The sequence below is a fragment of the Canis aureus genome, chromosome 34 (assembly GCF_053574225.1).
Source record: "Canis aureus isolate CA01 chromosome 34, VMU_Caureus_v.1.0, whole genome shotgun sequence".
Lineage (NCBI taxonomy): Eukaryota > Metazoa > Chordata > Mammalia > Carnivora > Canidae > Canis > Canis aureus.
Window position 1 is genome coordinate 21,036,297 of NC_135644.1, and position 27,884 is coordinate 21,064,180.

Below are 27,884 nucleotides of genomic sequence, written 5' to 3' on the forward strand. Positions count from 1 at the left end.
GTTTGGAGAACAGTGCAGGGGGGAGAGGGAGGAGGGAAGGAGCAGCAAAGACTGAAGAAGGGGGAGGCCCAGGCTGGTGTGGGAGGGAGTGCAGAGGAGGGACCCAGAGGGGGCAGAGGACAGAGGGGAGAGTGGGCCTGAGGGCCTCTCCCCTCTTCGTGGTGAAGCTGGGGGTAATGATGATAAAAAAAAAAAAGAGAGAATGATGAACTAAATTTTGAGCATGACTTATAAATCCTCATGTGGCAAAAAGAAATCAGTAGATAAGAAAGAATGAACTCAACTGAGTATCTTCCATTAGGCAAAATAGCAGCTCAGCATTAAAGACTAGATTTCAGTATTGAGCCAAAAGAAATATCATTATTCTCATACCTATTTCTAAGTTGTCAATTGTACTCCTATAAAATCATGTGCTTGCTAAAATATTGTCTAAGTTTCTTGAAGGCTGAGACAAGGTCTGGTTTAGCTTACTATTAGAACACCATTCCCATTAGACAGTACCTTCTGCATCAATGCTTAAGAAAGGAATGAATGGCCCATCTTATCCTTAAAGCAAAGGCATACCTATCTAGGCATCATCTGCTCATTGGATAGATCCTCTTATGAGACATTCGGGGATTCAAAGAAGAAATGGGAAGTGGGCCTTAGATGGGTATAGTGATATGGGGTTGGCACTGGAAGAGAGGTTGAAATCTTACCTCTAGCTTCCTCCTATTCCTTTGGTATTCGAGTGTCCAATAAAAGAGAGATCCCTAATACATAGTAGCTAGGTATAAGTAGAAGGGAAAATACAAAAGCAAAATAGCCTTAACAAAATAATGTTTCTTTGTCCATACCCACTTTGTGGGTCATTTAGCTCTTCACAAAGCTGTAGAGTACACGGTAATCATTATAAGCTATTAAATATTATTATTATATATTCATCTCCCCATCACTAGGTTCATTCCAAAAACATCTGAGGTTGGCCCGCACACATACAGTAAGATAACATTAAAAATAAAAGCAACAACCAAAATATACAAAAAAGAAGTCAAAGCCAATGCTGAGGATAAGGAAAGGAACATAAACTAAAACCAAATGAAGCATTTGTACACAAAGTGCAGAATATTGTAAATGGACAACAATACACTGAGCTTTCTTACACAAGCATTTGAACTCTGCAGGTACATTCTAATTTTCTTGGAAAATCCAAGTTCCTTAGAACTATGAGCAAAAAAGAGGTTCCTGAGGGAAATAAAGATATAGCAGTATTCTTCAGGCATATTTTCAGATTTCCTTAGGCCAAATCCATGGTGCATTGCTGATTTAAAAACTGTTACCTGAGATTTCAATTTCTGCAGAATGTTCCTTAAGTAAATTTTTACGTATATTTTATCTTGCCACTATCTCCTTCCTTCCTTCTTTTCTTTCTCTTTTTCTCTTTCTCTCTTCCCCTCCCCCCCCCCTTTTTTTCCTTATTTAATCCTGATGTTCATTTAAGGCATTTTTTTCAAAGGCTAGTCTTTGGCTCTGCTGGAACTGATGTTAAGAGATACCTAATTTGTTTATATTAAAAAAATAATAACAATGAAAAAGGAACTATATCCAGCCACTGAAAGTAATAAAAGTTGAAATGTAAAATAGCTGTACTTTACACTTTCATTTAAAAAGTTGGTAGCAGACTCCCTGTGAGCCATCTGGAATTCAGGAGACTAAGAGAGTGCACATTTTTGATCTAATAAAGACAGGCACAGGTGTGTTGAAAGGCACTCACTATAAAAATCATGCTTCCAGGGCTAGAGAATAAAGCATGCTCCCTGGAGTACTGTTGTGGTTTTCTTTCCACTTTTTAAAAAATGATATTCTATAGAATGTAGTAGCTCATAAAAGTGTCAGACTGATAGTTTTGGAGTTCCAAATTTCTTCTCACAAAGCAAGAGCAACACAGGCAGGCATATCACAAATTTGCTGAAACATTTTTAGTAATGGGACTTAATTGGGGCATTATAGGAACTTATAAGCATGCCACAATTTTTACATGAGTCAAGACAAACATCTGAAGACTATGGGAGGAGATGAATGGATAAATTCATAAGAAGTACAGGTAGTTTTGCATGTCAGCTCAATTATTGCTCCTAGAAGCTTCATTTTTAACTAGGTGCAAAGATTATTTAAATGGCCATTTGTGGCAGTAGACGACTTACCAGAAGATAATGGGATCTCTAATAGATTGTGTTCCTATGAAATAAGTCCAGCACTAGCTGGCCATAGCAGCAAACCCCTATCTTAGAAGAACTTAGGCTCAGGGGTGGACTTTAACTTCTAAAAACTACTTAAAAAACTGTATGGTTCTTAATTCAGATAGCCTTTTCCACAATTTACAAATTGCATTGCTGTCACAGCTAGCATGGAGTTGGGAGGGTGGAGACTACAAAAGTCCTATTTTAATAGGTTTAGATTTGATGAAAATGCTTGATCAAATGAAACATTTTATCAATTATAGAGGAAAGTGGAAAGGTAGAGCAACTTTTTATGCTCTCTTGAGAGCTAAGACAACAAGGCACTATAAAAGTGGAGAAAGGAGTCTTGGTTAATACCCTTTGATGAGAGATGGGTCACCAAGTGGATGTACTCTAGCAACGACAGACAATCAGAGTAGATAAGTCTTTAGGGGGCCTAAAGCTTACATTTGAGTCATCTCCAGATGAGGTAACTCCTGAATGCTAGTTCCTTCAGGAATCAGGCAGAAGCAAATATAATCCTTTCTAAAGGAAGCTACTAGCATCATCCTAGGCTTTCAATTATTTCTAAGTCATTTTGCAAATCAATGTCAAGTAAGCAATAAAAGTATATAATCAGGTGCACAAAGAGACAGTATATGAATAAAATATAATAGAAATAGCACACAATAGAGAAGCAGAAACTTCAAATATGGACATTATCAAACACATATTCTAAATAACACCTATTATTTTCAAGGAGATAAGAGAGAAGAATGAGAATTGCAGTGGGTATTTAGAAACTAAAAACATAACCAAAATTATGTATGAATGGATGAATTCATTAATATCTTGAACTCAGCTGTCAGGAAAAAATACCTAGAACAAAGCATGGGGAAATAAAAACATTGGTAATACATAATAAAGGTTAAAAAACAAGGAGGGCACAGTGATAAGGTCTAAGATATGTACAACTAGAATCCCAGAAAGGGAGAAAAGAGAAAGAAGAAGAAGCACTATTTACAGAGAGAATGTATGGAAACATTTCCAAATTGATAAAAAAATATATTATGTCACAAATTCAAGACCACATACAAACTGCAAGAGAAATAAATAAAAAGAAATCCTCATCTAAGTACATCATGGTGAAGTTGGCTAAAAACCCAGAATAAAAGAACATCTTAAGAGTAAGGGAGAGGGTGGATAGAAGTAAAATTGCTTTTATAATAAATAAGAATAAATAAGAAACAAAATCCTATGCTCCTTCATAATAATAACACTGAAAAAGTGGGGGAATGGAAGTTAACTTTTTTTAACTGATAAAAGGCACTTATGACAACTGACAGGTAATATCCTACTTAAGGCTAAAAGATCAGATACTCCCCCTTAAGATAATAAATAAGACATGGATATTTGTTCTCACTATTTCTATTCAGCATTATACTGAAGGCTTTAGTCAGAGCAATTAAGTAAAAGAAAAAAAAAAACAAAAGAAAGAGGAGGAAGCAAAGGAGACGGAGAAGGAAGAAGAGGGAGGAGCAATAGAGGGGAAGGAGGAGGACAAGAAGGAAAAGAGGAAGAAGAGGAAAAGAAAAAAAAGACAAAGTAAAAGATATTCAGATTGAAAATAAGAACTAAAGTTGTCTCTATTTGCAAATGACATGATCCTGTATATAGAAAATCCTAAGGAATCCACCAAGAGCAACAGCAAAAAACACCCCAAAACTATTAGAACTAATAAATGAGTTTCACAAGGCTGCAGGATACAAGATAAGTATACAAAAATTACTTAGTAATACACTCAAGAAAAGTAGTATAACATTTATAATCTGAAAACTACAAAATGTGGTTGAAAGAAACCAAAGAAGACTTAAATGAATGGGAAGATATCCCATGTTCATGGATTAAAAGACTTGATATTCCCCAAATTTAAGCACAGATTCAGTGCAATCCCTAGGAAAACCTCAGCGGGCTCCTTTGTAGATATTGACAAGTTGGCTTTAAAATTCAAAAGGAAGGCAGCCCCAGTGGCCCAGCGGTTTAGCGCTGCCTTCAGCCAAGGGCATGATCCTGGACCCAGTCCTATGTCAGGCTCCCTGCAGGGAGCCTGCTTCCCCCTCTACCTGTGTCTCTGCCTCTCTCTCTCTCTCTCTCTGTGACTCTCATGAATAAATAAATAAAATCTTAAAATAAAATAAAATAAAATTCAAAAGGAAATTCAAGGGACCCAGGATAGCTTAAAAAAAAATCTTTAAAAAAAGAACAAATTTGGAAAACTCACAATTCCCAATTTCAAAACTTCCTACAAATCTATAATAGTGAAAATAGTGTAGTAGTGACCTAAGAAAAACAGGTAGATCAATGGACTAAAACTGAAAGTCCAAAAATAAACCCTCATATTCATGGTCAATTCACTTTTGACAAGGATCTCAAGACAATTCAATGAAAAAAATTAGTCTTTTCAATAAATGATAATGGAAACAAATGGATATACAAATATGGAAGAAAAAAGTTGGACTCCTTTCTCACATCATATATAAAAATGTATCATAGACTTAAATATAAAAGCAAGAACTTTATAACTCTTAGAATAAAATATAAGAGTATATCTTTGTGACCCTGGTCCTCTTAGCTATGACACCAAAAGCATATGTATCAAAGGAAAAAAACTGGACTTTATTAAAATTAAAAACTTTGTGATTCTAAGGCATCATCAAAAAAGGAAAAAGACATCCACAAAATGGAAAAAAATATTTGCAAGTCACAAATATAACAAACTTGAATGTAGAACATGTAAAGAATTTTTATAACTCAATAATAAAAGACAAATAATCCAAAAGTGGGGAAAGGATCTGACATATCGCCAAAGAAGATATATAAATGGCCAATAAGCACATGAAAGGACGTTCAACATCATTAACTCTCTGGAAAATGCAAATTCAAAATCATAATGAGGTATTACGTGGCACTCACTAGAATGGCTATACTGAAAAGACTGATAATAACAAGTGGTAATGAGAATGGGGAAAAACAAAACAAAACAAAAACAAACAAAGAGAATGGGGAAAAACTGGAACTCTTATACATTGTTGGTATGAAGATAAAATGGTACAGAGTCTGGAAAATATTCTGGCAGTTCTTTAAGTGACTAAACATGGAACAATCATACAGCTCTGTAGTTACAAAGAGAAACAAAAACTCTGTACACAAATGTTCATTGTGGCACTTTTCACAATAGCCAAAAAATGAAAAAAAAATCCAAATATCAATCAATTGATTAATGGATACAAAATATACATACATATGACGGAACATTATTCCTCAATAAAAAAGGAATGGAGTACTGATACATGCCACGACATTCATGAACCTTGAAAACTTAAGCTAAGTGAATGAAGCCAATCATAAAAGACCACATTTTGTATGATTCATTTTATACGAAATGTCCAGATTAAGAAACTCTATAGAGACAGAAGATAGACGAGTGATTACTTGGGTTGCATCGGTAAAATTAAGAGCATTTTAATGAGCAAGGTTTCTTTCTGGGGTGATAAAAGTGTTTTAAAATTGATTGTAATGTTGGCTGCACAAATCTGTGTATATATGAAAAGCCATTGAATTGTACTTTGAAGTGATGAATTGTATGGTATAACAATATAGTTGTTATACGTAGAAAAGTAAAGGTAAAATAAAAACATTTCAAACAAACAAAACAGATAATTAATCACCAGTAGACTCATTAGAAGAAATTGTAGATTAAAGTTTGATTTCAGAAAGAATAAAGACCAACAATAAGGTAAACATATGAGTAAAAACAAATGAGTATTGACTGTGTAAAATAATGTTAATGATATATTATGAAGACACAATACACATATACAAAACAGGCAGAGATTCATATGTAAAACAGTGACATAAAAGTTGAGAGAAAGGTAAATAGAGATAAAGTATTCTAAGATCCTTGCACTGCCTGGAAAGTTGGTTAAATTAAACAAATGTATTTTGGTTAATCAAGGATATATGTTGTAATCTCTGATAGAATCATTGAATGAATAGTAAAAATGTACATTACTTCCAACTTAAAAAACGAGGAAAGAGATGGCATACTCAAGCTAGGTCATTTTAAGAGACCTTAATAAAGGAGCTCCTCATAAAGATGTGAACAAGTTTAAACAAAACAAAATACAACAAGAGGAGATAGTGTAGAACTCTATTGTGTCAGGAACTGTGAAGGGTCTGAGATTTTACTTGACTGAATTGCAAGCTGAAAAATTATTCTACTGTAGTTTCAAGGGCCCTGGCTGAAGACACAAGATTCCTGGGTCCGAGATAAGGGACAATTTGTCACTCACAGCAACAGCAGTAACAGCATTTGTGCAGTTCTCCCAGCCTGAAATTTCCATATAGTCCTATGAGGAGGGTCAAGTAACACCTACACAAGCAGTGGACTGTGCAACTTGGCAGATAGTGGAAAAGGGAATAGATATCCCAACTTCATATTCTCCTCACTGTTTAATCTCCTGCTGGTGGCTTCCTTTGGACAAAACCAACCAGATATCAGAGAGCAAGGAATTACTTTTATGTCATCCATAAAATTGACCTTCCTACAGCCCAGGGCAGGTGGAAAAGTATGGAAAGTGGATCTGATGGGACAAATGGATAAACAGAGGGGTAAAGATGAACTAATATGAAATAGTCCAAAAGAAGATAAGTAAAAAGGATTAAAGGCACACAGAAATAGATAAGGAGAGAGCAGTCAATGGGACAGAGATTTAACCCAAAATGTTTAAATGTTTCAATTAAGAGCAATGATCATGTGATTGGATAAAAATCAAATGAGCAAAAAGCCCTAATCATATGTTATTCACAAAAGACACTTTTAAACATGAAGTTAAAGAAAAATGACACAAAGTATGGAAAAAAAAAGTCCATAAAACATCAACCAAACCGTATTAACATCAGACAGATGTTGAAGATGTTTGAAGGCAGAAAAGATACTTGAAGTAAAGGAGGCCATTTAAACATATTAATTGCTTCAATTTACCATGAAGACCCAATCATTCTAACATGCCACAACATGTTTTGCATGTAACACATTAAACTAACCTCTAAAAATACAGTCTTAAAACACAGCAACAATAGAACACACAGAGTGAAAATAAATTTAGAAATTCACAGTGTGGGAGATTGTAGTAGAACATCTCTCAGAAAATGATACAACAAACAAAAAATCAGTACAAAAACAGAGAATGTAAACAACGTGGTTGACATGTTTGAGCTAATGGACATATTATATATAACAGTAAACCCAAGGACTGCAAAAAACGCCTTATTTTCCAGCACACATGTAATATTATAAATATTGACCATATGTTGGGTCATAAAGCAAGTTTCAACAAATTTCTAAGGACTGAAATCATATAGATTATATTCTGTAACAACAAAGTGAATAAGCTATCTATTAGAAAAAGAACAAAATATAAAGACGGCTAGGAAAAACACCACCACAACGGAAATATAAACATTTTGGACTGAATAGTAATGAAAATATAACTGATTAAAACTTCAGGGATACAGCTATGGTCATACCTAGAAGGAAATATATGTTTGGAAATGTGAATATTAAAAAAAATATGAAAAGCTAAATATCAAAGAGCTAAACACTGCAATGTAAAAAATTTAGAGAAAAAAAAAAAGAAGAGCAAATAAAACCAAAGAAAATAGAGGAAAATAGGAAAGATAAAAATAGAAAGAGGAAAATAGGAAAGATAAAAATAGAAAGAGGAAAATAGGAAAGATAAAAATAGAAGTAAACAATTATATTGTTTATATTACTTATTTTTATTCTATATTATTTATATAACAGAAACAAACAATAAGATCATTCCTGGAAAGCTTTGGAATTGATAAATTCTGGTGAATATAATCAAGAAAAAAAGAGAAGGCACAAATATTCAATGTTAGGGAATAAAGAGTAGGGCAAAACATAAATCCTTTATGTATTAAAAATGTAAAAGGAAAATACGAATAGTTTTCTGCTAAAATATTTGAAAATTTAGATGAACAAGATAGATTCCTAGAAAATACTACTTGTCAAAATCAACATGAGAAGTAATAAGAATTAAGAATAGTCCTATAACTATTAAAGACATTAAATCATTTATTATACATTTTCCCACAAAGGAAACCACAGGGTCATATGGCTTTCAAGTAAATTATATCAATAATTAAGGAATAATAACACCAATGTTATATATACCCTTAGAGGAAAGAAAAACAAAAACCACTTCCTATCTCTAGGCCATCATAACCCTATATGAACACCTCATAAGAATATTATGAGAGGGGCATGCCTGGGTGGCTCAGTGGGTTAAGCATCTGACTTCAGCTCAGGTCATGATCTCAAGGTCCTGGCACCAAGCTCTGAGTTTGCTTGGCACTCAGTGGTGAGTCTGCTTATTCCTATTTCTGGCCCTCCCCCTGCTCTCTTTTCCTCTCTCTCCCAAAAAAAGTAAAATCTTAAAAACCTTATTATTTATTTAATATAAAATATTTAATATACTTTATTAAATATATTATATATTTAATAAAACATATTTTAATATTTATTTTATATGTATTTTATATATAAATGAATATATTTCTTTTTTATGAGAAAACTGCAGACCATTTGACTCATGAACATAGTTACAAAAACTTTAAAGATCAAAACTATATAAGCAAGAATAAGTAGGGTTTATACTGTTAATGTAAGTTTAGTTTACCATTTAAAAAGTCAACATTATTCATTGGTTTACTAGAACCAAGGGGGCAAACCATCAACTCAGTAGATGCAGAAAAGCAGCTTAATAATATTCAATATCCACTCCTGATTAACAATTATTAGCAGGGGGTGCCTGGGTGGCTCAGTTGGTTAAATGGCCGACTCTTGATTTCAGCTCAAGTCATGATCTCAGGGTTGTGAAATCAAGCCCCAAGTCAGGCTCCTTGCTTAGCAGCGAGTCTGCTTGAAATTCTCTCTCCTTCTCTCTCTCTGCCCCTTCCCACCTCCAAATTTTTTTTAGCAAAAAGCAATATGAAGGAGCCCTCCTCCCTTATCTGATAAAGGATATCTATGACAAAGGTATGACAATATTTTATTTAATATCTACTCCTTTGAGATCAACAATAAAACTAAAATCTGTGCTATCCTCACTCGTATTCAACATTGTACTCAAATTCCTAAGCAGTGTGGTAAAGCTAGAAAAACATAAAAGATATGAAAATTAGAAAGACATAAATAAAACTGTCATTATTATGCATAAATAGTATATGGTCATTCATGTATATTGAAAACCTAAAAATGTTTTCAGTTAAATTTTTAAAATTAATGTATAGAAGTAATGATGTGGATAAAAAGATCATAGAAAATCAAATTTTAAAAAGGTACCCAAATAAATATATCATATATCCAAGAGCATGTTTAATAATACATGCAAAGTATCTATGCAGAAAACTATAAAATATCATTGCAACAAATTAAAGATACACCAAATGGAAAGACACAGCAATTTCTTGGATTGAGAATGTTATTTTTTTAAAATATTATTTTTCTCTGAACTGATTTATAGATGTATTGCAATCCAACAAAAAAATCCCAGCAGCTCTTTGTAAAACTCGTGAAGCTAATTCTAAAATTAATAAATTGAAGAACAAAATAAAATACCTTGCTTTACTGAATATTAAGAATTTTTATACATTGTAGTAATTAAGGCAATGCAATTTTGGTATAAATACTGATAAGTAAACCAATGCAGTAGAAGAGAGGGCCCAGAAAACGTCCTGGACAGGTGGACTATTAAATGATGACAAAAGAGTCACTGGAAAGTTGTAAGGAAAGGAAAATCCTTTCAATGAATGAAGCTGTAAAAATTACCTATTTATATGGGGAAAAGAAATATCTTTACACCCTCACACCTTCACACTTTTCCTACCCTGGGATAAAAATATCCTTCTTGTTGGATGACAGATTTAACTGTGGAAGGCAAAACAATAAACTTCTGGAATAGATACAGAAAATTTCTAACAGGATATAAACTAATAGCTATAAAAAATAACTTTGGCTATGTAATACTTAAAAGAACCTCTATTTGTCAAAAGATACCATTAAGAGTTACAAGATGGAAGACACCTAATGGAGGAATATACTTACCAAATCTAACTAACAAAGATCTGGTAACTAGAATATATGAAGAACTCCTATAAAAGAATAAAAAAAAGGCAACATAAAAATGGGCGGAGACTTGAATCGGTACTTAACGAAAGAGGATGTCCAAATGGCAAATAATCACCTGAAAAAGTACTCGACCTCATTATTCATCAGGAAAGGTCTGAAATAAGGCTACATACTCAACCAGAATGTCTATTGTGAAAATTTGAGTAATATTCCAATCCTTAAGGATGTGAAGAGCTGTAGAAACTTATGCTGCCAGGGGGTGAAATTGGTACAATTCACTTGAGAAATTAGCAGATTTACCAAAGCTGAACATATGTGTACCATGACCTCACAGTGCCACTCATATATACCATCCAGAAATATACACACATGTGCATCAAAAGACATATACAAAATGTTCCTCGCAGCAGCATTAATAATAGTAAGAAGCTGGAAATAGTCCAGATGCTTACCAACAGTAGAATGGATAAACTGTGGTAGTCACATACAATAGAAGAATGAAAGAGCTACAGCTACTTGAAAAAGAATATTGTAAATAAAACCTTAAGGGAATCAAGTCGAGCCAATTACCATGAACATCTGGATTGGAGGGAGGGGCTTTTCGAGGCTGACTGCAATTCATGACCTGCCATCAGTGTTTGTCTAGTGATAAGTCATCATACAATTTTGTGTGTGAACTTCTTTTCTGGATGTATGTCATCTTTCTCAACAAAAAGGGTTCAGAAATTTGAACTGATGAGTAAAAGAAGGGAGAGTAGTAGAGCAGGGAAGTCACCTTTTCCTTGAAGGGTAGAAAGGCTAGGATCCCTAGGGAGAGAAAGGAAGGGAAGGAGCAAAGGGGCAGACAGTGGGAGAGGGGTCAGAAGGCAAACTGCTTCCTTTGCCATTTTACAGGTTCAAGTCAAAAGGGACAACAGGGGAGGATCCAGTCTTTGGTCCCAAAATACCTGCCTTGGTGCTTCAGAAATCGTGGTGCCAAGATATCTTAATGTTTCAGAAATCTTGGTACCAAGATACCGTAGTATCTGGTATACTACTGGTATACTATCTGGTATACTATAAGATGCTGGTATCCTGGAAGAGAGGGTTCCGCTCGCCTCTCCAGGAGGCACTGCCGGCCCTTCCCTGGGCAGGGGTTGCGGAGGTTACCAAAACCTGGCGAACCCGATGCCAGGGACAGATATTACCTAATTTGGTCAAAGAACAAAGAGGGTGTGAAACATTTGGAAATCCTCCACAGCGCACGGGGATGGGGGAGCTTGGGGGGGAAGAAGAAACAGAGCAGCCCCCAGGGTTTCTGAGGGGGCCTGCTGCACCCCCGGGGGGTGAGCATGGTGTAATCACCGTAGTCCACCTTTACGCGCAGAAATAACATTTCGAGGCCCCTCGGTGGGTACCTGGAATCCTGGATAATAGCAGACGGCGCCGCCTACGCGGATCACGTATATACTACGTGTGTGTTTTCCCTGTACGTACATACCTGTGATGAATTTTAATTCACAAATTAGGCGCAGTAAGAGATGGGCGATCGTCGCTAATAATTAGAGCAATTATAACAATATACTGTAATCAAGGTAGCGTCAGTGTGGTCTCTCTCAGCATACCTCCCGGACCGGGCTTACCCTTGGTGTGGTGCTGACGTAAGGCGCTGAAGTGCCTACCTGCTGAGAGGTGTGCCCCGAGGGGCAGCTGCCGGTGCGCCCTGAGGGGGGGCCACCGCTGCCCTTGGTGTGGTGCTGATGTAAAGCGCTGAAGTGCCTACCTGCTGAGAGGTGTGCCCCGAGGGGGGGCTACCTGTGCGCTTGGTGTGGTGCTGACGGAAGGCGCTGAAGTGCCTACCTGCTGAGGGGCGGAGACGGCCGAGGTGTGCTCTGAGGAGCAGCGACCGCCGACTCGGCCTCAGAAGGCGGCTCGCGTCCTCCAGCGGGGGGTGCCCGCAGGTGAGCCACGCGGGGGAAGCCCGGGGGCGGCCCCGCCGCACCGTTTCCAGCAGCCCGCGTTTCCGAGCGCCGCGGCTCCGACGGCTGGGGGCACGTCGGGCAAGCCCGCGAGCCCCGTGCTCCGCGCCCGTGCGACGCGGCCCGCACCTGACCCGCGAGGCTGTCGCCGGGGCGCAGCGGGGCGCGGTGCGCGGGGGCGCCTCGCGTTACAAGTGCAGTCCCGTGTGTCCCGCTGGCCCGGGCGCCCTCGGGTGACCCCCGCCTCGCGGAGCATCCCGACCTCCCGGGACCCCCCGAGGTGCCTCCGGCGCAGGGACGGTCCCGCGCGCTCCCGCCGCCGCCCGGCCTGAGGCTGCGGGCGGGAGGCGGCGCGCGGCGCGTGGGGGGCGCCGGGCCGAGCCGCGGGGCCTGTCATGGCGGCCCCGCCGCTGGGGCGGTGTCGCGGCCGCGGCACGAAGGGTCTGGGGTCCGCGCCCCGCCCGCCAGGCCCCGCGGGGGCGCCCGCCTCCCGCGCCGCGGGCCCGCCCTGCCCCAGGCTCGGCCTCGCGTCGGGCGCCCCCCCGGGGCGGCGGCGGCGGCGGCGGCGGCGGCGGGACCCGGGCCTCGCGCGACCTCCGCCGGCGCCCCCGCGCGTCCCGGGCCCGGCGGGGCCAGCCCGGCGCCCTCCCCGCCCCCGCCCCCGCCCGCCGCGCCCCGCCGCCCGCCGCCCGCCGCCCGCGGCCCCCACCCACCGGCCGCTCCTCCCCTCTCCCCACCCTCCTCCTCCGCCCCCTCCCCTCCCCCGCCGCCTCGCCGACTGCTCGGCCGCGCGGCTCCGGCGCCCGGGCCCGGAGCGCAGGCGGCGAGGCCACCGCACCTGCAGCGCGCTCGGCGGCCGAGCCCGCGCCTCGCCTCCCGCCGCCGGCCTCGCCCCCCGCCCCGCCCGCCCGCCCGCCGGCGCCCCCGCGCCCCGCGCCCCGCGCCCCGCGCCCCGGCCGCCGACGATGACCACTTCCCTGCAGGACGGGCAGGGCGCCGCGGGGCGGGCGGCCGCCCAGGACTCGCCGCTGGCCGCCCAGGTGTGCGGCGCTGCCCGGGGGAGGGGCGACGCCCGCGGCCCGGCGCCCGCGCCCGCGCCCGCGCCCGCTCCCTGGGGGCCCGCGCGGGCGCTCCTGCCCCCTCCGGCCGGGGCCCGCGGCCGCGCCGCAGACAGGTAGGCAGCCCCGGAGGGCGCGGGGGAGTGGCCGCGGGCGGCCGGCGGGGGCTGAGGAGGCGGGCCCCGGGGGCGAGCCATGTGCCCAGAGCGGGGCCAAGTTTGTGAAAGTCTCTGAAGACGATTCCCTTCGAGCTGGCTCCCGCCGGCGCGGCAGGACCTCGCGATCTCCCGGCGCCTTATAAATAGCATCGCCGTTTCAATGGGAGCTCCCGGTGGCTCCCGCCTCTGCCATCGCTGTGCGCCGGGAGGCCCGGTGACCCCCGCCCCGCCCCACCCCACCCCACCCCACCCCACCCCCTCGTGGCCCTGCACTTAGAAAGAAAGAAACCAAAAAAAAAAAAAAAAAAGAAATCCCACCAAAACCCAACCCCCCCTCCCCAACCCGAATCCTTTTTATTTTATATATTTAAAAAAACGTGGCATAAATGAGTTCACCTCCCACATAGAGCCTTACAGCGACCCTGGGGAGGCAAAGCACGGATTGACGTTTGAGCAGCCCTGCTTTGCTGTTCGGTGGGGAAGAATAGAGGCTTTACAAGGTTTCCCAATCTCCATAGCGTTCAGCACCAAGTGCCTTTAGAGTTCACAATTCTGCACAGACTTTAAGAAGGAAAAAGACTGCAACAATACAAAAAAAAAAAAAAATCTGTAGTCTTTTATATTCATACATTGAAATGGTACTCCCTCCCCTTCCCTTCCCCCCCCCCCCCCCCCCAGATTTTCAAAGTGCTTCAACTTCACTAAAGTTAAAATTACTCTGCAGTGGACTAGAGTACATTTATACTAGCAAGTTCTATTCACTTACCTCTTCAAAAACACTGCCTTGCGGTTTAGTATCTATAAGCACTTGAAAAATCAACAGACTGTGTGTGGGCAACATTGTGAATGAAATTTGAAGTGAGATGAGCCGCAGCTATAATTAATAAGCCATAACTTCCAAAAGTGATTAGCGAAATAGCATAGGGACGGATTGACTAAATGTTTGTAGACTTTGTCGATTTAATAGATCCATAAGAATGTCTAACTTCTCAGGTTGGTTTTTCGCATCAGTAATTACAGAGTCTGTGTTTCAGCTTCAGGAAAATGATCAAAAATGCTGGAATTGGAGTTAACGGTGCCTAGTGATTTTTTTTATTTTTTCAAAAGGCCTCCAAAAAAGAAGATAGGACTACTATAGAAAATTGGTTTATACCAATGAACGTGTTTTATTGTGACCCACAGACAGTACATCACAGACCTTTGCTGTATACTTTATATAATATTAGTGTTGTCACAGAGTGGCACATGTTGGCCGTAACTTCTTAATCCTGTCAGCAATTATATTTTACATTCCGCTTTATGTAAATTACATCCTATGTTCTCTTGGTGTAGGAGAAAAAAGAAAGATCTTGATGTTCTGGAAATGCCATCTATTCCAAACCCTTTTCCTGAGCTATGCTGTTCTCCATTTACATCTGTGTTGTCAGCAGGCCTGTTTCCCAAAGCAAATTCAAGGAAAAAGCAGGTATGCATTTTAAAATTTCCTAATTCAAAAATCTTAGGAGTTCTAAATCTATACGGTTTTTAAGATATTCAGTAATTTATAAAAGTAACAAAGGGTTAATATGGCCTAGTTTAAATGACTATTGGCTGACAGAGTTTTCGGTATCATTCTCCTTTGAGGCCTCAGTTTTCACAGCTGTATAATGGGAATGGTAAAACTTACCGACCAGGCTTTCGGGATGGGTTAAATGAGAGAGTAAAGTACGGAGTCTGGGAGTTATTGTTGTTTCCAGGGTAGATGGGAGAGTTTCATGTGATAATTATCAATTTTAGTCAGAAGGAGGGCAGTGGTATTGGGGTGAGAAAAAGGTTGTCTGATTTCTTTAATACCTTCTTTAATCTTCCACATTTTCAACCCAAGCCAACCTCACTTACTGAAGGGAAGTGGTATATAATGAATCTGTGGCAAAAGGTAATTGGAATCGAGAACTTGACATGTCTTCTTTGCCAGTGAATTCCTCAGTTTGGAGGCTTCTGGCTATAAAGAAGGCAGATGACTTCTTAGTGATAATTAGAAGATGGACTTTCTTTTTATAATTTTTGCTTTCTTTTTCAGTTTCTGGTTTGAGACTGACTTAGGCAAATTAGATTTCAAGGACCCAGGAACTATGAGGAGATCCACCATGATTATACATTTTGGAAAAAAAAAAAAAATCAGTGTATCCTAGAATAATCCCATCTTTTCTTAATATACTCCCTCCCAATTTTGAATCAGCAAAACAAAGAGAGGCTTCACTAGGCAAAATGTACCTTGTTCTTGCAAGGATAGAAGCAATAAATTTAAACAGTCAGATGCTTGCAGTGAGGAGAGGGATAATGAGCGGAGAGAAGACAGTTGATCCTTTCTTCACATCTATTGTTCTCTCTCCCTTTTTCTGCACTTTGACTACCTATGATGGGTTCAATAATGTGTTTATGGTTTTAGGAATGAAGGAGATACCCTAGGGAATAGATGAGTTCTTCATAACATAATAAAGACAGTAGGAAAGCTTTCCATGGACTGTGGGGTTTTGATAGAAGTCTGGTAGAACAAGGCATATATATATATATATATATATACATATATATGTTTGAGGGGGGCGGTTTGAAGTTTAATTGGTGCATGTGCTTTTTGGAAAAGGACTGGAGAAAGTGGGAGTAAATATTCCCAGAGCAGAGGTATGTTCTCAATTAGAGATTTTGATGGGGGAGGCAAGTCCTTAAGTGGGCGGGACTGTGACTTTGGATGAGGAAATGAACAAGGAGGAGATTCTTGAGAGCTGTATGATCAGGATGAGTTTTAAAGTCAGAGCCTAAGCAAAAAACAGCCCTGCTGAATTGTCTGGACTTTTGAAGAGCTTGGGTTTTGGGTTAGTAGATAAGGTGGGAATATGGATGATAGATATGATGGTGGAAAAATTGATGATTGCCCTTGAGATCCAGAATGGGAAAAGGAAATGTCTGATGATGACAGAATAGTCAGCTGGGGAATTTAACAGATTGTTTCCCTATTTATGGAGGGCCTGCTGTGTTCCTTGCACCATCCTAGGCTCTGGGGCCCTGAGCTGAGCAAAAATGCCATACAGAGGGTGCTTATCACAATGGGGCTTTGATTTGGAGTTGGTTTATGACTTAGGAGTTGAACGATGGAAGAGGAGCAGAGAGGGAGAGATCTAGATGAACACTGGGAGAATGCCTGTGTCTAAGAGAGGTCAGCGGGGCAAGGTTTGATTTGAATAGAGAGAAAATATGTTCTTAGAAGAAGAAAAAAAAGAGAGGGTGGGCACAGGCGTCAGGGTTAATTCAGGGCATGCCCTAACGGTACATGGTCATCATCCTAGTGTAAGACTTTTTTTTTTTTAATATTTAATTTATTTATTCATTAGAGACAGAGAGAGAAGCAGAGACACAGGCAGAGAGAGAAGCAGGCTCCTCACAGGGAGCCTGACGTGGGGCTCTATCCCAGGACCCCGGGATCATGCTCTGAGCCAAAGGCAGACACTCAACCTCCTGAGCTACTAGGCATCCCACAGTAAGACTTCTTATCCTGGGGAATGATAGCATTTCTTTGGATCAGGTTTAGCAAATTGGCAAAAAGGGAAAAGGGTGCTGTGTTACCATTGGCTCGGTCGGTTTCCTGCTCTGGCCTTGTGTCCTATTTCTACAGTGACTTTCTCAGAGCACTGCACCCACACAGACGGCAGTGCTGTTTCATGAGCAGAGAGTTCTGGCCCGCCTCCTAGAGACCAGTCCCAGAGGGGTGTTCCCACCCGAGAAGGGCCCTTCACAGTGGGTGATCTCTTCGCCTGCCCAAGGGTTGGGATCTCTATGAAGAGAAGGATGTCCCAAAATTAGGGAAGAGGAGGGTGCCTTTTTACATTCTTTTATGTTTCCCACCTACACTTTGCATTTAGAACTGATCCTTTGTTTTTATTCCTTTATGTATGCTCTGTTCTCTGGACTGAGTGATGCTTTGGGAACAGCTGACTCTATGTCAGTAATTTCCTAAGCTCAGTATCTTTGTGACACAGATGACCCTTTGGCAAGATGGTGTTTCTGGCCTGATTATCCCTGACCTTCACTTGAGATGATGTAAATGACTGGATGTGATAGATTTCTATTGACTATTATTTATGGCTGACACCTTACTGGAGGCTGATGTCTCTTTTCTTTATATTTTCTCTTTCACTTGTTTTGATTAACCATTCCAGGCATTTTAACAATTCTTTTCTCCCTGTAGAAAAAGTGAAGAATTGTGCTTGTTATTTACGAATAATTGACCAGAAAGTTTGAAAGAATCCAGACTAGACATGTTAAATTTCATGTGGCCTTTCAAAAACATAGTCAAAAATCGTTTTACAGGCTATATATATTTTTTTTTCTAAAAATTTTTTTTAAGAAATTGAGCTATCTACATAATTCGTGAGTGGTAAAGTGCACTGAAGTCACAAATAGGATATGCCTTATCTCTGTTTGAAAATACAGTGTCTCAAAGTATATATAATACTTGCTATAGGCTTTCAGTATTTTCTTTTAAAATAGGAGCTAGAATGAGATAGGATGTGGATTCTTTATTCTCTCTCCTTCTTGTTATAATACTGGCCAGATATATTTCCTAGGCATATTTCCTTGTGTTTACCAATAGAGCAGATTTAAAGCAGATTTCTTTACGTACTTGGTCCAAAAAAATTCCTTGCAATTTAAACTTTTTATTAAAAGTGACTTAATTTATGAATTTAGATCTCTTTTTTTCTTTTTGTGATTGAAATTTACCAGGAAATCATCCCTTAGTACTTACTATTTGAAGAAAGGGAAGGAGTAAGAGATCCTTGGCCCTTGCAGAAGAATCAGTTCTTGTCTTGAGTTTGTCTACCCTCAGGTATTTTTTGTGCTGGGACTCAGCTTGTGCTGTAGGTCTGGTTAATTGCTTCCCAGGACTTTGTAGTACAACTTATTCAAAATAACGTATCTGAGTTTTTTTTTTTTATTTTTTTTAAAGATTTTATTTATTGATTCATGACAAACACACAGAGAGAGGCAGAGACACAGGCAGAGGGAGAAGCAGGCTCCATGCAGGGAGACCGATGTGGGACTCGATCCCAGGACTCCGGGATTGTGCCTTGAGCCAAAGGCAGATGCTCAACTGCTGAGCCACCCAGGAGTCCCAAAATAACATATCTGAAGATTTTAAAGATAAAAAGACAGCTATGAAAAACTATGTTATAAATGTTTGAGGTGGAGGAGAACTTTGAGGTCATCTAGTTGAATGCTGTTTTACAGATCAGTAAACTGAGGCTAAGAAATGCCACGTGGCTGACTGTGGCACAGCGAGGATCTGAAATCTGCATTTCTTGAGCCTTAAAGAGTCTTTTTTTTTAGGAAGGTCCAGTTTCCGCAGAAGTCGAGAATTGTAAGGGTAGTACAAAGAATAAACATGCCAGGGTTGTTCATTATAACTGCTCATAATGTCAGAGCAGGGGTGACAGTACCATTAGTTAATACTCATTTAAGAACCTAGATAAAAAAAAATACTATGTCTGAATGTGTTTTGCACCTTACCACACTGTTTCTGATCTATTCTGTATGGAATTAAACCTTTTCGTATATCTCAGAAAAACACAAAGTATCTTTCAAATAATTAAGAAATTACTTTTCCATATGCTTTGCCTTTGAGTTCTTTTTTCTCTCACATATCAGAAACTACCAAAAGACAAGTTCATCTCTCCCCAAATTAATGGGCCTCTGATGTCATTCCTTTGTGATGCTAGTAATTAACCCAATTTACACAGTCCTGTAGGAATCTTGCATGGCTGCTACATTAACCAAACTCTCGAATACTCATTTTTCCAATATTCACAGAAGTAGAAAGCAATCAATTGTAGTCTCATATTCCCATTTTCCAGATTCAATAATTAGCAAGATTTTGCTTCATTTACTTCATCTGTTCCTTTTTGAAATTTTTCTTGTCTTTGTTGAAGTATTTTAAAATCCTGAACATCTCATTGCATGCCAACCTAGTTTTGTATGCATCTCTGAGAAATATATTTTCTCATATAACCAAAATACCAGTATTTAGACAATAATAAATAACAAAAATAACAATAATTCCTTGGTATCATTTAAAACCATCGATAATCACATTGCCTCAGTTTGGAATGATACATGAAATCCTCAAATTATAAACTGGTTTTATTTCAAAGGTCTTTAAATTAGCTCTTTGGAAATTTAAATTCATTTTCAGATGGAAACAGCATCATAAGTTGCATTTAGTCTCCCCCAGGCCATTTTACAAAATCCCATTTAATGTGAAATGAAATGCAAATATCTTATATATGCAGAAAAAATAATAGAAACAATACTTGCTCCTATTAGGGTTTCAAACAAATATGTCTTTCCAACAGCAATTTGCTACTTCTGAATGTTGGCACTTGATGAATATCATTTTTCTTGGGAGGAATTTGAAAGTACACAGATCTTTGTAGCAATATTGAAGCAGGCTTTAGAGCAGTACTCCTCAAAGGGTGGTCATTGGACCACCTTTCTCAGAATCAGCAGGGATGCTTGTTAAAAATGTTGATATGCAAGGCCTCTTGCAACACCCACTGAATAACAATGTCCTCATGAAGGGCATAGGAATTGGACTTATTTTTTTTTCTCTTTGATTTAGGTGGAAAATCAGGGATATTCTTATTTCCTGTCACTTTTAGACTCTGATCTTTCAACATTGTGGACAGTATCATTTAGTTGAAAAAAGGTAAGAATAGTACAAATGGACTTTAGTTGGTATTTTATCCAAGTATTGATTGTTTGGAGGAAACAGAGCCTTACATGAACTGGCCTGAAAGGTTATATTATAGTATCCGAAAGCCAAAAGTTCACTGATCGCATGAGAGATCAGAAAAGGGGGAGTAGAAAGTCAGCCAGAATCAAGGTAGCCACTTTCTCCATTCTGCCACAAGCACAGCATATAATCTCTTCTTCTCTTTCTATGTCCATTTCGTTCTCACATTTGTCTTCAGTCTTGCTTGTCTTGATTGCACATCAGTGCACCTGGCCCCTAATGGCCACCGCATGGGAACACATCTTTCCTCCTAGTTGTGGTTCAGCACTTGGTAAGTGATTGGAGTCCACATCTGGAGATATCTTTTAGCTCAGTGTGTCCAGGTGCTTGTCAGTCACCTGTAGCCAAAGGGGCACAAGGGCCTGGGCCGCTGCTCAGCGAAGTTTGTGCGAACAAATTCTGTGAGCAGGAACTCCCAACTTCAATGGGTATGGCATTTGGAGGTGGGGAACAAACGATGGACGATGACTCGTGTCCCCAGAAAAAAAAGATCTCAAACAAAAAACAGTGGACACAAAATCAAATCCTTATTATGTACCTATGATATATGGTGATTTACCAGTTAGTTTGGCTGACTGGCCTAGACAGTTCAGAGTCTCTACTTCCTTTGCTTCAATTCACTTAATTCAACTTATTTGACAGTGGTTTGAGTTAATACCACCCTTCAATGGTGGCTACCTCTCTTGGCCATTGTCTTGAGCTTGCATCTTAGTGATGTTCCTTAGCCTCTGATGACAGGAGCTACCAACTCAGGATTCTCCTTACTTCATGCTCGTTACTTTCACTTGTAAGAGAAGACAGCTGTCTCTTCCTATTTTAAAACTTAAATCTCCTAGCGGATCTGCTTGTCAAGGTTTTATTTCCAGTTTGAAGGTTGCCTCTAATTTTTGGTTAATTTGCAGGGTACATTTGCAATCCAACCTTTATCTGCAATATGGGTTTTATTTTTCACTTCTCCTGAAAGCTCAGCTTCTGGTTTGTTTTTCCCTAAGGGCATATTATTATGTTCTTTCACCAGAGGGAAAATTGGAGCCATTCATGGTTCAATATAAATGTGGATCTTAATTAATATAAAAAAAAATCTTTCTGTAGTCCTATGGACGTGGCTTTTAAACATGTCAGCTTATATAGAATAGTAAGAAATTCCATATGTAAGAATACCCTGATGTGTATTTGAGCAGGGATAGGCATTGTCCTTCTGACACTCTAGGTAAGGGATAGCTCAGTGGAGAACCTAGGGAGTGGCCACAAGTCTTTGCCAAGGCAGGGGAGCCAAAGGGAATCAATTTAGGAGAGAAATGGGAGAGCTGATGTAGGGAGAGCATCCTTTACTTCTTGTACTTCTCTTTGGTTCTGCTCATTTCACGTTTTTCAAAGCTCCAGAGAAAATAAACAGAAATGAGAGGATTAATATTCTCTCTCTTTTTTTAAAGATTTTATTTTTAAGTAATCTTTACTCCCAATGTGGAGCTCAAACTCACAACCCCAAGATTAAGAGTCACATGCTCTACAAGCCGAGCCAGCCAGGTGCCCCAAGTACCTATTCCAAAAGAGCATTTATAAGCAGACTGTTTATTCACATACACTTGTCCATAGACGTAACGTGACATGTGGTGGTTCGGGTGTCTGGGAGGTCTTTTTGGTCCCACTGGCCCTAGACGTTTCCTCTCACCCTTTGTTCAGATCCTCCAACACAGTCGCCACGCTTTCTGTGATAAAGGGCACATTTAGGTGTCATGGGACAAGGAGCATAGGAGCCAGCTTTATGGAGATGATAGGGGCAGGAGGGGCTAGTTAAACTAGAACTTGCACATCTACATCAAGGTATAGAGAGTCAGAAAAGGTGTCATATCTCAGAGGAGGCAGGTTAGTGGTGAAGTTATATTTAACCTTTGAAATAAGGATGTAATATTAGATGTGAAACATTGGAGGCTGACATATAAGTCCAGTGCATGGTGGTTCTGCTTGGCTTAAAGGGTGGAGGTGGTCATAACCTCTAAGTCCTTCTCCAGATTCCTCTTGCTCCACCCTTGAGTAATCCATTTGGTTGCTCTAGCCAAAATCCAAGGAGGCTTCTTTTTGGTCTTTTAAGTACTGCCATACTTCTCATGGCAATATCCTTGAATTCGTGAATGTCTTTCCATCTCCACGGCTACCATCCCAACTTCAGCCACTACCTTCTCACGTACAAGAGGCTCATACATGGCCTTCTTCTAACATTAGCCTATTTTGGTCCATTCTCCATACACTTGTTAGACGCGAACTCTTAGAAAGGTAGATCACACCCGTCATTGCCTGGTTGAAAACTTTTTGATAGAAAAGTTAGCATGAAGTTCAACTTTGTACCTTGGCCTACAGGATTCTTTTTTTTTTTTTTTTTTTTTTTTAAATTTATGATAGTCACAGAGGCGGGGGGGCAGAGACATAGGCAGAGGGAGAAGCAGGCTCCATGCACTGGGAGCCTGACATGGGATTCGATCCCGGGTCTCCAGGATCGTGCCCTGGGCCAAAGGCAGGCACTAAACCGCTGCGCCACCCAGGGATCCCGGCCTACAGGATTCTACATGATTTGGCATCTCTCTCATAACCTCATCTGCATTCTATTGTTTGTTGATTATATTTCAGCCACAGTGCAGGAGCAGTCCTACCTGTTTACGAACTTGGCATCTTTTGTTCTACCTTAGAGCCTTTGTTGTCTCCTCTTGGAACCTCTTTTCCTTGCTCTTTACATAGCTGACTCCTCTTTATTCTTTTTTTAAAGATTTTATTTATTTATTTATTCATGAGAGAGAGGCCGAGACACAGGCAGAGGGAGAAGCAGGCTCCATGAAGGGAGCCTGATGTGAGACTCGATCCCAGGACTCAGGGATCACGCCCTGGGCTGAAGGCGACACTAAACCGCTGAGCTACCCAGGGATCCCTATCCTCTTTATTCTTTAGGTAGGTCTCAGTGTAGACTAGACTGCCTGAAGTATCCCTCTACACTTGTTTTTTTTTATCTTGTTTTCCTCTACTCCATCACCTTTTCCTGTGCATTTCTTTGGCAGTACTTAACATGAAATGAGTTGTTGCATTTATCTATTTGGTCTAAATATTTATTGTTTTTCTCTCCAACTAGAATATCTTGTGTTCCTTGTTTTTCATTTAAAAAATGAATGAGGGGTTCCCTGGGTGGCGCAGCGGTTTGGCGCCTGCCTTTGGCCCAGGGCGCGATCCTGGAGACCCGGGATCGAATCCCACATCGGGCTCCCAGTGCATGGAGCCTGCTTCTCCCTCTGCCTATGTCTCTGCCTCTCTCTCTCTCTCTGTGACTATCATAAATAAATAAAAGTTAAAAAAAAAATAAAAAAAAAAATAAAAAATGAATGAAAATGGGGCACCTGGGTTGCTCAGTTGGTTAAGTGTCTGCCTTCAGCTCCAGTGAAGATCTCAGGGTCCTGGGATTGAGTCCCACATAGGGCTCCCTGCTCAGCAGGGAGCCAGTTTCTTCCTCTGCCCCTCCCCTCCCACTCATGCACGCTTGCTCGAGCACTCTCTCTCTCTCTCTCAAATAAATAAGTAAAATCTTAAAAAAAGAAAGACAGAAGGGCAGCTGGGGTGACTCAGTGGTTTAGTGCCACCTTCCGCCCAGGGCCTGATCCTGGAGACCTGGGATCGAGTCCCACATCAGGTTCCCTGCATGGAGCCTGCTTCTCCCTCTGCCTGTGTCTCTGTGTCTCTCTCTCTCTCTCTGTGTCTCTCATGAATAAATAAGTAAAATCTTTAAAAAAGAAAAAAAAAGAAAAAAGAATTAATCAGTGGATTATTGATAAATAGTTCAAATAAATTTAACAAATTGTATTTTGACATATTTATTGTAATCATGATCAGTTATCTTCTTCATCAAATTAAAAAAGTATTTTTAATTCTATTACCAGTTTTATTAACAAAAATAAAATTGCATGCTAGGATCCTGGACCAATAGGATTTTTAACAGTATATATCTTTGCTTTTATTACACACATAGGATATTTTGGTCATGTGTAACAAAATTAATGGATATATTTCTGATTTTGTACATTATAGATATAATGTATATAATGTAAATTTTGCATATTATTCTTATTTAATGAGATTATAAGTAAAAAGTGTTTGGTGGAGTGCTATACTTCCTTACAGCTTACTGTAGGATAAAAATTCTCATGTTAGAAAGAATCAAGTGGATATATCAATTGGGTTCATAATAGGAATCTCTCAGAGCAAAGGGTAGTAGGTGTTAGCAAATGTTTTAATTATTAACTATTAATATCATTGGTGAATGACTTGGGCCAGTGCTTATGATGTAGAAATGCAGAGATACGAGGTGTGCAAACTTACAGTTTTAAGATCCTGCTCTTCCACAGGTACTTTATCCTAAAACTAACCTTTCTGAGAACCCACCTATGCTCATAATAACGTTCTCACCTGGTACATCACCCTGGGGCATATAAACCTCCAGGGCATCACACACAGGGAAAACTTCCTTTAATGATTAATCGAAGCACCACAAATCAGAAGGAGTTCCTGTCTTTTTATGCCGTAAATAAGTTTCTGTTAAGGAGAGACATGATGAGAAATTTGGTTAGTGTTGAAATGTTCTAAAATCAGGTATATGATTGTGTGATGGAACTGATAACAATTTTTACTGTTTCTTTTTCTTTTTTTTTTTTTTTAAGATTTTATTTATTTATGAGAGAGAGAGAGGGAGAGAGGCCGAGACACAGGCAGAGGGAGAAGCAGGCTCCATGTAGGGAGCCTGCTTCGGGACTCAATCCTGGCTCTCCAGGATCAGGCCCTGGGCTGAAGGCAGTGCTAAACCACTGAGCCACCCAGGCTGCTCTATTTTTCTGGTTTTTAAAAAAGATTTTATTTATTTATTCATGAGAGACACAGAGAAGCAGAGATATAGGCAGAGGGAGAAGCACACTCCCTCTGGGGAGCTTGATGGGGGCCTCGATCCCAGGATCCCAGGATCATGACCTGAGCCAAAGGCAGATACTCAACCACTGAGCCACCCAAGCATCCCTATTTTTCAGTTTTTAATTATTGACTTTAATTTCTCGCTCTCCTGACTCTTGTCAGAAAATATATAACCTTTGAGGGAAAGTTTCCTAAGAACAAAGTAAATAGTACATCAGCATGAAATATTGAAATAATCTTTTGTCAAGTACTTAAATGCATTTTCTGCTATTTTCAATACTTGGGATAAACCAATAGCTGAAAGAAAATGTGCCTGTGAGTACCTGATGTGCTTGCTGTAGGTTAGTGCTGCCAGTGAGTTCCCTGGGAGACCAACTTGGAGCACACATTTGCCTGCAGGGCATTTACTGGACAGAACTCTTGAAAACTGTCCATGGGAATGGACAGAGGGTTAAGCTGGGCCTCTGTGCAGCCATAGCACAGGCCTCAGTTGATCCCATAGGAGCTCTGGAGCTGGGTGGGCCTTAGAGTTGTTCAGAATTTGAGCAGAGGGGGTGGGTTCCCTGGGAAGGACCTGACCATGGCAGCTCTCTTCGGCTGAGTGCAGTGGCTGGAAGGGAACTTGGCTTAGAGGACTTGGTGGCTGGTGCTAGCAGATGGGGAGAATGAGTGCTTTAGTCCTGAAGCGGCCAGGTTTGGACAGTGTGCCACAGCATCTACAGTAGCTAGTAATTCTGATTCTTCTAAATGTGACAAATCCTTTCTGAGGCTACCAGATTTTTGAAGGTAAATTGGATAAACCTGAGGTTATATCTTATAACCTTATATAATCTGTAATTAATTTTGAGTATTTTTAAATATATTTTTTTTCTCAGAATGCATACCTTTATTTGAATTGAAAAGTAAAGTTGGACCTTACCTGATAGAATATAAGTCTAATCTGGCTGACTGATTTGAGAGTGAGGACTAACTTTTCCAATTATATGGTTGACATTTTCCTTAGATTGAATAAACTAAATTTATAGCCCTAAACTTTTGATGAAAATGTACTTAAAGCACATTATAAGACAATGACATTTTATTTTTAAAAAAATGGGAAGAAGTCATGCAGAAACCTCACTTTTGTGTTGGTTTGGCCAAGGTATGATAAAATTAACACTTTACCCCCTAATTTTTCTGACTGTATCATTTTGAACAAACTGCATTTAAATGAGAGAGTAACATATCATTAACAGTAAAGCCTCATTGATAAACTGTCCAGAAATTGAGAAGGTGAATGAATCTGATTGGTAACAAGTCTTTTTTCATCTCAGATGGTTTCCAATTCATTGTTTTTAGTTACATTATAAGAGGCCCTAACTGATTTATTGGATGATGGATCATTAAAAATGAATTTTGGCTCGGATGGACTTTGAAGATCGACATTGCTTTCTTCCACACCCACACTGTCTTTTCTCCCTTACTCAGCTTAATTTTTCTCTCTGGCATATAACATCTGGCATATTATATGTTCACATATATATGTGGTAATTCTCTGGCCTTTCCCACTAGAACATAAGCCCTGTAAAGACAGGGACTTTGTTTTATATACTGCTCACCTCCAGCTGATAGAGCAATGCCCGGCACTTAATAGGCTCTCAATAAATTTTGCTGAATCAAAAAATAAATTAATGAATTAATGAGTGGAAGAGGACCAGAAGAAGTGAAATATTGAGGGAATATTTGGGAATGTATCCTAATACAAGGGATAAAGAGTTTGCAAGAAAACTTAGAAAAGTGAACTTTAGTTTAGTTACTGGGAGGGGTTTGATATTGTTAAATGTTAGAGATCCGAGTCAGGATAAACTTTGAGTATTGATTTACCACTATTAGCACATTCTAAATTTGGATCACCCTTACTCAGAATAAGTTCTGTTCTTTGTCTCTTTGGTCCCCTTGGAGGCGTTTTCAGTCTTACCAGGCCATGTGTGCCAGTTAAAAAGCATGTATGCTTTATGGAGTTGAGTCCAATAAAAGCTTTTCAGTCAACCCACATTCATAGTGGAAGATTACTTTCATTCTTGGGAAGGGTGACATATGCGTGTGAAGCCCAGTATTCAGATGAAAGGAGTACTTTGGTATTATTTAACTGTGTATTGGCAAGACCTGAGCCAGTATCTAGTTTCTCTTTAGAGACATTTTGCATTATATTACAGTACTCTTACTGTGCTGTGCCAGGGAAATTAAGATCAGCTGGAACACTCTGTAGGTCATTGGCTTGGAATCTCAGGGCACTGGGAACTTGATGTTTTGTTTTAATGACCTCATTTAGGCTGAACCTGTCTTTGTCTCAAAGGCATAAGAGCCTTTTTACAAAACCACGTCTGCACCTTGGGAAATACATGGGAAAGGTTTAGAGAAAAGTGACTGAATATTTGAAGGGATTGAGTCAACCTCCATGTACAGAGTACTTGATAAATGATGACTTGTTAGGTAAGGAAGATGAAGAGGCATATGCTTCAAGTCCCTTGTAGCCATCAAATTCCATCATTGTAGC

The 27,884-nt window shown here is 40.2% G+C and overlaps 1 protein-coding gene and 1 long non-coding RNA gene across 6 annotated transcripts in view; one reads left to right on the forward strand and one right to left on the reverse strand.

Annotated features, from left to right (window-relative positions):
* LOC144304951 (uncharacterized) overlaps window positions 1–12,475 on the reverse strand; it is a 65,717-nt gene extending 53,242 nt beyond the window's left edge. For 3 of the 4 annotated variants that reach the window (XR_013371952.1, XR_013371949.1, XR_013371953.1), the window contains exon 1: window positions 10,390–11,430. This is a non-coding gene — a long non-coding RNA (uncharacterized LOC144304951). Of the gene's footprint in view, window positions 1–10,389; window positions 11,431–12,252 lie in introns of those variants that run through there. The other variant, XR_013371950.1, reaches the window with a different exon arrangement.
* The window catches only part of GRB14 (growth factor receptor bound protein 14), a 130,335-nt gene that overhangs the window by 2,285 nt on the left and 100,166 nt on the right, over window positions 1–27,884 (forward strand). The window contains exons 1-2 of one of the 2 annotated variants that reach the window (XM_077883617.1): window positions 13,331–13,545; window positions 14,920–15,052. In XM_077883617.1, the coding sequence (XP_077739743.1) occupies window positions 13,337–13,545; window positions 14,920–15,052 (342 nt within the window). In that variant the 5' untranslated portion in view covers window positions 13,331–13,336. Of the gene's footprint in view, window positions 1–13,330; window positions 13,546–14,919; window positions 15,053–27,884 lie in introns of those variants that run through there. The other variant, XM_077883618.1, reaches the window with a different exon arrangement.